The 13,478-nt window shown below is 39.1% G+C and overlaps 1 protein-coding gene across 1 annotated transcript in view; it reads right to left on the bottom strand.

Moving 5' to 3' along the window:
- Positions 1–11,945, bottom strand: part of LOC140767486 (centromere/kinetochore protein zw10 homolog) — a 49,186-nt gene extending 37,241 nt beyond the window's left edge. Inside the window, exons 1-4 of the mRNA XM_073107412.1 lie at positions 11,272–11,945; positions 11,047–11,184; positions 10,715–10,888; positions 1,960–2,118 (exon numbers count right to left, since the gene is read on the bottom strand). Coding sequence (XP_072963513.1) covers positions 1,960–2,118; positions 10,715–10,888; positions 11,047–11,184; positions 11,272–11,838 — 1,038 coding nt within the window. The 5' untranslated portion in view covers positions 11,839–11,945. The remainder of the gene's footprint in view (positions 1–1,959; positions 2,119–10,714; positions 10,889–11,046; positions 11,185–11,271) is intronic.
- Positions 11,946–13,478: the final 1,533 nt, after the last annotated feature.

Here is a 13,478-nt window from a genome sequence, read left to right as displayed (position 1 = left end):
ATCAGCACCTTGCTTTTACAACACATGCTGGGTTGTACCAGTTACTACTTAAAGTCTTAAAGTCATGCCTTGTGTAATGTCAATCCATCCATCTTTTTCTATTCGATGTGGGCATTTTGCTGACATTGTACATACCAACCAGCATGGATTCTGAAAATCCACCAGCTACTTCAATCCATCTCCTTATAAGATCATAGAATTTTTTTTTTGGATGTAAAGTGTGGCGCTTACATTTGTTTATAAGTATTTAAACAGCTCAAAATAGCCTTTGATAACTAAAAACTAGCTTACATACTGGTTTAAACGATTCGCTGGCATACATTTTGATTTTTGAACCTATTCACTCCACACATAAAGTAAATTAAACACGAGAAATTGTGTAGAATCTTGTAGCTATTGTAACACATAAAAAATGATTGCTTCAAGGATCCTTCTATTTTCAATAATAAACATCTATTCTGGAAATGAGGAGGTTTCTTAGCAAGAAAATTGGAAGCTCCTGCAATTTCTTGCTTAAAATCCTAACCCATAAGATTTTTCCAATTTGCTTTAAAATACCCTTTATGAAGGTATTTGGCTGTTTGCTCTCTGGATATGTAGATGTTACTAATGTATCCCACTAATCTATTCCTATTATTCACCATTCAGAAAAATTAGGTTGCATGTGACAGAATATATTGAAGAAATAAATACCTTGAAAAACACAAGCAGACCTAATAGGTGATCAGATGGGATATGATATTCTACTAGTTTTGTACGTTTGAACCAAGCCAGCGGAGAGACTAGTTCCAAAAGCAAATATAATGGAAGAGATGTACTTCAAAATGAAGGAAAATGAAGTAACATATATTAAAAACTAAGACTGATCAAATGACCATGATGATTGGCATTTTTTCCTAAAGGATTATCAGCAAACTGAAGGATAGTGAAAGAAAATTTTCACCAAAACAAAGGATTGAAAGGATTGTTGCACGTTATGTTTCTATAGTAAATTAATTAATGACAAAAGAGATTTGCAGAACTCAAGACTGAAGCAAGGGTTGGAATACTCCCCAAGCCTGCCAACATGTAACTTCTATATAAAGAAAGCAACCCAAGATATCAAAATTCACAAAAAAGTATGAATTTTTGATGTTTTGTTTTCTTTTTGCAGTGTTCATGTTCAAGCATTAGAAAAAATAGCATTAAATATAGATGCCAGACACTAAGAATACAACTTACTATGTTGGATTTCCACTAGGTGGTGTTCGCGCATGACATACCAGATGCAGTGCAACAACGACAAATTACACCAACAGCATGCCATTGGAATGGAGCACAGTGAATTGCCATGCTATAGTAAGCATGGGTACAATATCGTGTTTTTTCCCTAGCACAGTAATTTCTTCAATCATGTCTCTGAAACTCAGGCATGGGACTCCAGCCAATGCAAAGTGTGGGGAGGGCAAGAGGTACACAGCCTTAACGCCATTACTAGTGTTCACAGGGTGCACGGTGGTAAGCTTTATTGTCACACTAAGCGATGTCCTCCAAGAAAGTACTAGAGAAAATGAAAAGAAAAAAAAATGGGTGGCTAGTTGGGGAGTTTGAAGCAAACGCTTCCGCTCTCTTTCTTTAAACTCTCATCATGAGAAAGCAACCAAGCCACGACAGAACAAAAAAATGTTACTGTACAATTTCATGATATGTGCCAGTTTGAACTGATAAATAATAAAACATCAAAATCTCATATGTTACTAACTGGGACAAATCAAAATGTCAAACCACCAACAGACCCTACATATCATGAGTATGTAAGGATTATTGCATTTTCCTACATTCTTTTGAATTGGTATGATTATGTAATGTTGGCAGTCATTTACATGCTTATATGACTCTTCAGATTCATTTTGCATCACAATGCAGTTAAAGGTTAAAATAATAACTGAGTGCCCAGGAGCTATAAAATCTAAAGCACACCTTAGAAAGAAAGTAAGTGATAATCAGGTCAGAAATTCTTGGCCAGGTCAATTTGCCAAAAATCCTCATCCAAGTACCATTCTCCAGGCACACGAACTTTTGAACAAACTTTATAATCTCAATAAGCCTCAAGTACAGAGTTGAACCATCTTGATAGTCCTACACAAAAACAAAAAATATTGAGATGTTATTATTATTGAGAAGATAAATATGTGCGCCAAACTTAAAGCACAATCAATATTCAATAGTTGTATTTTGTAAAATAATTAAAGAAGTGCTCATAACTTGTGACATTCTGAAGAGAACTATCTAACAAAAAGTATTATGCACTAGCATAGAAGCACTTACACATGAAAAGAAATCTCACCTAAAACAGTCCTGGGTAGGCTATCTGAACTTAAATATATTTACAATACCATTTAGTACATTGTAATGAAAAGTAAGGCCTGCTTCTGTGCTTATGTCGAACTTTTATGCATGGAAAAAATAAAAAGAAGAAAAAAAATTAAATTATACAAGAGAAATGGGACTAATAAGATCTTTTCTAAAAAGATCTCTCCTCATAAAGTACACTGCAAATGGTTTCCTCCCTAGACAATTACTTGAAACTTTGCACTCAACACCCTATCCTTTTATGTATTTGCAATTTATGCACTGTATTTTAATATTTGCAAATTGTACCCCACATTTTATCAAATATTTGCAAAACGCACCATGCAGTTAGATCTATTAATTAAACTTAATCAATTAAGCTAACTATAATAATGATATTACCAAAATACCCTTACCCAGCCTAAATGCCACTTTCACACCAAGAAACTTTCTTTACAACCTAAAACACAATAATTTTTAATCAATAAATACCAAATAAATGAAACAGAATATGAATTAGCACATGAGTTTTATCTAATCAACTTTTACAGAATTAAAATATGATCCTAAAGAATTAGGAATGAGATATAGCTTCCTAATAAAAAATGGAGGAGAAGAAAGGGTGAAAAAGTGACAGTTGATAGTGCCCTTAATTTTCTTCCTCTACTAGCTTTGAGATCTTAGCCAAAGGAGAATAAGAGGTATCATCATGCTCTAGAAGAAGTACAAGACAAGGGAAATTTAGACATTTTAATCAATAAAAAATTTGAACTAGAGGGAATATTCATTTTTATGCCATAAGCTCAAATAGTATCAGTGTTAATCTAACCCGGGTTGTGATTTTAATATTTGGTAAAACATAGGGTCAATGCGATTTGCAAATTAAAAATGCAAGGCGTAAACCACAAATATATAAAAGGTAGGGTGTTAAATGCAAATTTTCCTAATTACTTATTCAAACACTTATTAGAGGGTTAAAGTTGGAAACAACAAATATAACAGCAGCTAGACAGACCTCAACATAGGAATAAATGTAGCAAATACAGATTCAATATCTAAACAATTTTTCAAAATTGAGTGAACCTTGCGGAATAAAATGAATAACACAATTCAAATATGATTCCATTTGAATCCATTGAACCAATGTTATGATCCGATCACATGGGTTAAGTCGATCGAGTCGGTTGGGTCGAGTCAAGCCAACTTGAGTTAGTTAGTTAGCTTTATCTTATTGATTTGAATTTTAAATAAATTGGATATCCGCATGTTGATCTGATCCATTAGGATTTTATTCCTATAAATAGGAGTGGACATGTGTTGATAATTATCATTGAATCGATTATTGAATAAATCTAAGTTTAGCAAAATTATTATTTTTCTCTTTATCTTTTACCATAGCCGTTAGATCGTTTTTATCTTTCAGATCATAGCCGTAGAAACATCCCGATCTTCCAAACACTAGCCATCTACCTCCACCAGCAGCCGCCCCATCTTACAGCCGTCTACCACCACCCTTAGCCGTCCGCAACTCTCTGATGACCGCCGCAACGTCGGTTATTTACCATTCTACCCTATTTTGACCTTGATCCATTATTTCATTTATGACTTTTCATCTCGATATCAAATTCTCGTGAAACTAGAACCATTGCAATCCTAACTCACAAGGCTACCGCCACATAAAATATCACAATTTTCTTACGTCTAGATTGGTCCAGATCTAGTGCGTAACATTAGTATAAGAGACAACGTTCCTCAAACGATGATTAACACGTGATCCAAGACGAACGAGAAAGAAGCAACTATGGAAGGTCAGGAACTCATCTCCGTTCCTGTGGGAGTATTTCTAGCGCCCCCTCCACCACCAACAATCGTCAGCAACGAGCCACCGGCGTGCACAACGGTGATATTTAAAGAATTTTCGGCCGAATTAAAGGAGAACTCAAAGGAGATCCAAACCGCCCTCAAGAACTCGATCCAAGCCTTGACTAAGGCCCTACTGGCCGCCCTCCACTAATCTGCACCACCAGCACTACCGGCCATAGCCGAAACCGACCCCCACAGCGTGAATGATCCAAGCCGTAAGGAAGTCCCTTTCTACGGCCACAATGAAGGCCCCCTATCTATTGCATACCCAAAACATCTCCGCCGCGATGCTGGAGCAGCTGGCAACAACAGCCCCGACGTCATCTTCCCTACCCGTTGTGGGAGCTAGGGCAGAAAACCCTAGCTTCCCATCGGCGTTGAACTCCACGTCCAACACATTTCTCAAACCACCCACACTCGAGCTCAAGCTGCTGTTCGCGCCGGCACCTGCCAGAAGATCGCCAGCAACGGTAGTTTATGCTATAGCAAACTTGCAGTGGTGGCCGTGGGTCCAACGCTTCCACAACCACCGGCAACCACAGCTGGCTACCTCAGACCGATTACTAGCCAGTGGTGGCCGACGCAGCTGCCAACAACAGTCAGGTGGCTGAACCTGACAACCACCACCATGAGAAGCTATCCCTACGTCAGGGTGGCTTCGTCGGGTTTTTTTGCCACTACCGCTGCCCTTTAGTGGGGCCAGGGGTCTATCTGCAGCCGCCAAGAGCCGATGGACCCATCGACGATGCGCCATGGGAATTTCATTTAGTGTAGAAATTGGGATTGAAGAACTTCCATTTATGTGCCGCTGCTGCACCAGCTCGAGTTGGGCTTCCACCGTCGCTTGCCGCCACGTGGACTTGCCGGATGGCGACTGCTGCTTGCCACCTACCCTGCCCAACCGCCACCTAGGCTACAGCAGCCTGTGGCAACGCCTATAGGCCAAAATCCAATTTTAGCCCTAGGGTTAGAGCTAGGGCAGGTTCATGAAGATGAAGTACACAATTTTCAAGGCCAAATTTTTGCAAACCGATTTGACCACCTCATGCGTACTAGTTTGGAACCCATGAAAATGACCCGGAGCACAACTACAAGCCCGAGGATGAATAGTGTAACGACCTAGTGGACCTACCATCAAACTGAGTTGAACCTGCATGCAACTCGGGTACGACATGAGCAAGACCCGTGAACCCATGTCCCACATGACCAGCCTCAACCACAAGGTTACTTGGCCAACAATGACAGGCCATATTTTGGGATTCAAACTCGAACCGTCAAGCTTGATTTCCTAAAATTCTCTAGAGGAGACCCGCTTAACTGTACCTATCTAGCGGAGCAATTTTTTATGTACCATGGTACGCTCAACTATCAGAAGGTCTAGTTAGCTTTATTCCACTTAGAGGGTGTGGCGATTAGGTGGTACCAGTCGGCTGAGCAGACTCGACCATTTGAGTCTTGGCAAAATTTTGCGGATGCGATTTGTGCTCAGTTCGGTCCGACCCAGTACGAGGACTTTTAGGCCATGTTGACTAAGCTGACTCAGTCAACAACAGTTCGAGCTTACTGGGAGGAGTTCGAGCGGATCTGCAACCAGATCACTAACTGGCCTGACTCGGCCCTGAAGAGGCATTAGTGGGCTCAGGCCTAACATTCAAGCTAAGGTCAAAACTTTGAGACCCATGACTTCTGACGAGGCCTTGTTTTTAGCTGTTCTGATGGAATCCAAGTTGAATCAGTTGAACCAGATCTGCAAGGAGGAGAGAAGAAAGACAGCCCAAGCCCACGGCCCACTAAAGACTGCATCTGCCCCGACTCAGCCTGCGTAGACAGCTCAGCCTAACCGACAGATGATCTCGCCCCTCTTTATACCTAATAACTTAGGAGCGCCAAAGGAAAAGCTTTTGTTTTTACTGTGATGATCGATTTACCCAGTCATAAATGCAAGCGTCAGCCAATCCACGTCATGTTCCTAGACAGACTCGAGGAGGATGAACCCGAATCCACTAATTGGCACGACAAGCTGTACAAGTACAAGGACGTGAGAAACTAGTCACCTTGAGGACAAAGTGTCAAAAGCATGATGGATTGTTATGATCCAATCACATAGGTTAAGTCAATCGAGTCGAGCCAACTTGAGTTAGCTAGTTAGCGTTATCTTATTGTTTTAAATTTTAAATAAATTAGATGAGTCGCATGTGGATCCGATCCGTTAGGATTTTTACTCCTATAAGTAAGAGCAAACATGTGTTGATAATTATCATTGAATCGATTATTGAATGAATCTAAATTTAGCCAAATCATTATTTTGTCTTTATCTTTTACTGTAGCCGTTAGATCGTCTTTATCTTTCTAGGAGTAGATCATAACCGTAGAAGCATCTCGATCTTCTAAACCCTAGCTATCTTCCTCCACCAGCAGCCACCCTACCTTGCGGCCATCCACCACCACCCATGGCCGTCCACCATCACCCTTGGCCGTCCGCCACCCTTCAACGACCGCCATAACGTCAGTTATTTACCGTTTTGCCCTATTTTGATATTGCTCCATTATTTCATTTATAACTTTTCATCCCGACGTCGAATTCTCGTGTAACCAAAACTATTGAAACCATAACTTATGAAGCTACCACCACATAAAATATCACAATTTTTTTACATTCAGATCAGTCCAGATATAGTGCGTAACAACAAACTAAAGATCTCTTCCCAATATAGATCCCAAAAAACACAATAGTTCTTGTCTCCTTGTAGTAAATCATCAATGAGATCAAACTTAATGCCTATTACTTGACCTATAACTACATGTTGCCAGAATACCGACAGAAAGATACATGCCACAAAAAGTAAACCATTGCTAAGTATCAATTTCATTATGGGCACGTCTAGTTGTTGGGAAGTGATGGAAAGGAAGTGCTTATTTTTTGAAGTTGCTTCACTTTCTATTATTTGGTTGCAAGAAGTGAATTAAAAAGTTATTTTTGCAACTTCCCTAAAATCATTGGACTTCCATTTTTGACCCAATATACTTCCTCTTTTGAGAAAAGAGTGGCACTTAATATCCCTACTATTGATCATATGCTTCCCATGTGACCATTTTGTTCTAAAAAAAATACATTCCAACCTATACTATTTGAAAACGTTTTATTTTGATTTTTTTTCATGTATACCCCTCTAGAATTTCATATTACATGTCTGACATAAAAGGTTTCAAAAAAGACCATAGACAGTTGTTACGATCCTTCCTCGGCTATAGGCTCTGATACCAGATTGATACGAACCCTCTTTTGGTGCTATGGCTCTGATACCAGATTGTTACGATCTTGCACGGAACTTTGAGATAAGATCCCGAAATATCCCGCCGTTGGATCGCTGTGAAATTTTGATATGTTGTAGGCCCGGAAAAGAGCTTTCCAACGGATCTAGTTTGAGGCGAATCGGAGTTGGGGATCTCGAGATATCGTTCGTTTCGTGGACGAACGTCAGGATACTCTGTTTTTGGATTCCGTGGATGAAGGCACGAAATCCTGGGTAATGGTGGATTGTGGAGGGCCGGTGTTGATGGGGTGGCACCGGTGTAAAAGTGATGGTGGAAGGGTTATGGATGATGGAAAGGTTAGAGATAGCGATGGATAAATTGGAAGAAGGGGGAGAAGAGGGCCACTCCTAAGGGACTAGGGTGATTGGCCTGTCGAGGGAGATTAGAAGCGGCGTCGCCGGGGAGATTGAGGGAACGGGAGCGAAGAAGATGAAGGAGGCAAGGCAAACTCAATTCTCAATAATCAATAAAAATTTTGGTTGCCCTACACATACTTTTATAGGCTAACCAACAACTCAATCTTATCCTAAAACACAATCTTATCCTAAAACTCAATCTTATCCTAAAACTCAATCTCATCCTAAAACTCAATCTTATCCTAAAACTCAATCTTATCCTAAGGTAAATCCAAACTCGAGACGATGTCGGTGAAGTCCGAATCGTATCAACAGTAGGCAGGCAAGCAAGAGGTCATGTAGCACCAAAGCATTACGTAAGTGCCTAGAGCGTGCCTAGAATTCAATATAGTTCAATGATAAACAAAGAAAAGAAATACTAGTTAGAGAAAAAATTAAAATTAATACATACAACTTCATTGATTACACTAGTACACATGTTGGTATTGGTTTCTAACAACTTAAGGTAACAACAAGTTCAGATTGTGAAATATGAGATTAAGAAAACGGCCCTCAACAGCAAATGACAAGATTGTAAATGTGCTTCTTGTAGAACTATTAGCCCCTATTTGTTTTGAGTTCAAGGGGGGGTTTCTAAATTTGGTCAGGATTCCCTAGTCTAGTTTAGTAATCAACCACCTTTTGAATTTTCTTTTTCCTAACAAAATTCAATCCCCAATAAATAAATAATATATAAATTTTAAGATAAATTCAAATTGATTCTAATTTTATCCTTGACATGACTTAAATCTATCAATTTTATGTCTTACCAATGTTCTCTTCTCTCTCTTCCAAAAATTATTTTTTTATTATAAAAGAGCTCATCTTTCATTATGGCTCACAAAAAAATAACTGAAAAAATATCCATACACACCAGTGAAAAGATTAAAAATTTATTATTTAATATAATTTACTGATAGGTTAAATATGAATTTAAAATGGCTGACTTACATTTATATTTTATAAATTTGATAATAATTTGGTACTATTTGCATGACAATACTCAATTTTCTTAAATAATTACACCCCTATTTCAAATCCTTTTTCATCTATCTCAAAATTCCCTCCAAAATAAATATATTTTCTCCCATAAAAAATTCAAAACTTACTAAATATATAATATTATAGAGTGGTTATGGGATTATGAGCTTTTAAACCCGCAATAACTGACTTTCTTTTTTTAGTAAAGTTCACAATATGAAGAACTTCTTAAAAATATTTAAAAAAACATATTAAAAAAGAATATAGCCTTGCGTGAGCTTATAACTAAAAACAAAATAAAATTAAAAAACAGTAACATTATGTTATTAATTAAAAAATAGCATTAATCTTATGTTATTTTAGAAATAATAATAATATATTTAGGTATATGCATGCTTGTTAACCCGCAAAGGCTTACATGCATGTATGTAGCAACAGTTGCGAGCTTACATCCATGCTAAGCCCATGCATAATCTCACAAACAGCACTTACAAGCCCACAAATCAATAATTTAAAACCTTTTAATTAATAAAAAAAAAATATTTTTAAATTTTATTATCAATGTCAAAGGGCATTTTGGTCCATTAATTTTATATATCATTAATTTCTCACCAAAACCAATATTTTTTTTTTACTTTTTCACATCACATCAAAATTAATAATTATATTTTAGCCTCGTTTACAAATCAAACACCTTTTCTTAGCTTAGTTCAAAGGTATCTAAATCAACTTATCAAAACTAACAAATGGGACTAACTAATCAAGTTCAGGGCTTAACCTCAAACCAAACACAACTTTAAGTAATAGGACACTGGTCCACAAAGTAAAATGGTCTCGGTAGCATATTTATCACCTCTAGAGCTAGAAGGGAGACACCATCCATGCATAGAAGTGTAAAATTGGTGTTACAAATGGACTCCTAATAAGTAAACAAAAGCTTGGATTTAATAGATAACATACAATTACTACACGAGGCACTTTTTGAAAACCATTAAGAATCATAATAATGATTTCCTCATCATTTCACTACAAATTTCCAAGTGTGATCCTTCATCATCTTATGCATTTTGGTTTGAAAGTGATGGTTTCAACACTTCTCAAAATATTGAACTCATATGTCGATGACACTTCCATGAAATATTAGATCGTACTCAGTAAATTTGACATATATGTTATATCAACTTGAAAAGGAGTTATTTTGCAATTGTTAGTTGAATAAGCCCCTCTTATAGCTCTTATAGCCCTTAGTCATATGCACCTTTTCCTCAACTAACTATGGCTAGGATTTAGTGCGAACTGATCTCACTTAAGTTGATTCAGACACACCATTAGATATGCACCTAACACATCAAACTTATGCATCTGAAAAACTGTCATGCTCACTCAAATCCTATATGCCCATGTATTTCCCTTTGATCGTGATTAAATTTTAGGATACGAAAAATTGATATGGCAGCGCACATCCCACAATGCAATCAGACTAACCCACACATATTAGCGCACACCGAAACTGTGCTCAACTATGTATTCTTTATCTAAGATCACTAATCCACAAATTAGTATTCAACATAAATGAGGTTTTGATTGAATATTTAATCCATGATTTCGGAAGCCATAATCTATTCGCTTTCCACTGGACTTGCAATAGGTGGAAACAGAAAATCATGTTCAGTAGCAGTCCCAGAATACTCCATTTCTCTTTATTTCCTTCATTTTTTTTTCCTTTTTTACTAGTTAAGTTTTTATGTTGCAGCTGCTATCTACAAGCAAAGCTAATGAGTGTCAAGCAATTGCGGTTTAAAATTCTTGACTGCACTGTAACATTTTACCTGAAATTCATATGATTCAAATAGGGTAAGGATTGCCTCAGGCTCTTCAAGGGCATCATCATTAAGCACCTCTATTGCAACGGTGATGGATTTGTTACTTATCACAGGAACCATGACATGTTTGATCATCAAATCTGCTACCTTCGCCAGCCCATAATCTAAAATGTCGACTATCTGCATATGAGAAATGCAGGAATAAATAGAAACAGAAAGTATATAATTGAGTAGAACGATCAAGAAAATCAATTCCTAGTATTCCTGATACAGCTTACTGGGACTCAATGCAGTAGCTAATAGGAGCAGAAAAATGCATGTAGTCTGAGGTTACTTACCTCCATCGCGTGTAATGCTTGATAGAGCTCAACTCTACTCACATCTCTGCCACTCGATCTAGATCTCACAATTACTTTGCCTTTCTCCGGCTCAAACTGAACAGAATCTTCCACATTCTTCGCAAGAACCCCTTGCAGCTACCATCAAACAAAAAACAAAACCACATTAAGTTAACAAGTTATGAACGCATATCCACAGTTGCAGTCAAAAAGTTATCCAGCAACCTCGTCAAAGCACTCCGTCCATTCCTTCCTCAAGAACCCAAAAACAACAGGCTCTGCTGCAGAAGCACCTTCCTCCCCCTCGACAACTGGCAATGCGGCCTTCAACTCCTTCACCACCTCCGCCGCTTCGACCACCTTCCCCGCCCGGAGATCCTCCTTCGCCGCACGCAAGCGCTCGGCCAAAACTGAAATGGACTTCACGACCACAAGCGCCTCCCTACGCTCCCCGAGCTCCTTACGGGCGTCCCGGATCTGTCCGGCGAGGGTGCAGATCTCGAGGTCGATGGGACGGTCGGAGAGGAGGCGGAGGGCGTCGGAGATTGACGAGGAAAGGGAGGTGGATGCGGCGGAGGCAAGGGAGCAGCGAGAGAAGACGGCTACGAGGTCGCGGCGGTGCGAGAGGACGTAGTCGCGGGCTTGGGATTTGATGTGGAGGGACCGGACGTTGAGACGGTCGATGAGGAGGCGGACGTCAGGGGCAGAGAGTGGGGAGGAGGGATCGGAGTCGAGAAGATCTGGATTCGATAGGAGATCGCGGATGTCGATGGAGCCCCGCAGGATGTCCATCTCACCGTCTCTCTCTCTCCTCTCTCCGATGCGTCTTCTCTCCGTGTCGTCTCGTTGGGGTCCCAAAACTCGCAACTCTACCGTGCCGAGAGAAACAAGCAGTGACTAGTCGGGAACAGGAATAATTTGCAATAAAAGAGCTGGCAAAGTATGACCCGACCAAATATCCGAGATAATTTAATATAATTAAATTCAGATCATAAATATGTTAATCTTATCTAACCCGTTTAATAATCGGATCATGTTCGGATTTATACTACTGACCCATTTTGATATGTTTGACCTATTTAAGTATACGGGTTAGGTCGGGTCAACTCGTAAACCCGTCAACTTATTATATATATACAAGGTAACTAAAAACCCTATCCGAAATCCCTAAATACTAACCCACCCTTTCAATCTCTCCGGCCGCCTCATCCTTTTGAAAAGGGAAAAAAAAATTTGCCCCCATTTCTCTCCAATCTCTAAAGCCCTCCGCCTCGTCCTTTCTTTTCTAAGCTGTGACAACGTAGCACTTCGAGCTATGCATCTTCACTGTTCCTCCTTCCTTGGTGGGGCGATGGTAGTTGGCTGCTGATATCAGTACTCTCCCCCTCTCTTGGAGGTGGTGGTTTATGGGGGAGGGGAGGTGGCGCCTCCCCTCTTATGTAGGTGGTTTCCTTGTTTTTTGACATGATTTATTATTAATTTAAATATGATGTGCATTCATTCGCATGCTTAGATATCTTTACTTACTATTATTTATGCTAGCCATGTTCACCTTACCATGCCACTTGCACACATGCACTATCTAAAAGGGGATGATTTCTATGTCTCGACAATACCCAACATCTCCCTAGCAAGGGTTAGAAGCAGGGGATATTTATAGTATTATATAGTAGGGCAAATAATTAGGCAGCTGTTTCGTCGGGCGATGGGCAACGGGCAACTTTCTATCGATCGATGAGAGTCAACCCGTTTAGGGTGTTTAAGTTGGAGAGTAAGGGTAGGATAGCGTAACCATAGCAGTACCTGATGATGCAAGATAAGGGCATCCATCAATGATGGTTCAGGAGTTATTATATAGTGGTGCGATAATATGGAGTCATGGGCTCATATGATCATATTGATGTGTGATACTGACTTTGGGATGGGCTTACGACTTAGGTCCTTATTTTGTAGAGGCAGACGATCGGTCATGAGGATCGCTATGATTATTAAGCAAGTGTGGATAGCCGAGGGCCTGTGTAAGAGGTATGCCATGTATGAGCAATGGATAAAATAACTATAGTATTATCGGACCATGCTTGCCATTTTATGACATGTATACTTCAATTTACATTATATATTCAGTTGCATAATACACTTTCCATTATCTTATTTAAGTTAGGTATATTATTATTCATGATGCTTAACTAGTGATATTGCCACTTGTTGAGAGTAAGGCTCATTTCGTGTTGATATTGGATACAGATTGACTTGTACCCTAACAGGATGCCTAGCAGTAGTTAGCAAGTAGAGCGATAGACATTTTCCTTTCATGCTTTATTTTGAAAGGATTTATGTCTCCTTGTTGTAGCTACTCCGAGCATGTACTTTTATAAGGGATGCTTACCATTTTTATTATATTATGGATATATTTGTTGTGGCCTTTAGGCCCC

Source organism: Typha angustifolia, chromosome 9 (assembly GCF_048772165.1).
Source record: "Typha angustifolia cultivar Huaian chromosome 9, ASM4877216v1, whole genome shotgun sequence".
Lineage (NCBI taxonomy): Eukaryota > Viridiplantae > Streptophyta > Magnoliopsida > Poales > Typhaceae > Typha > Typha angustifolia.
The sequence above is the reverse complement of the archived record's forward strand: the minus strand, read 5'-3'. Positions and strand labels throughout refer to the sequence as shown.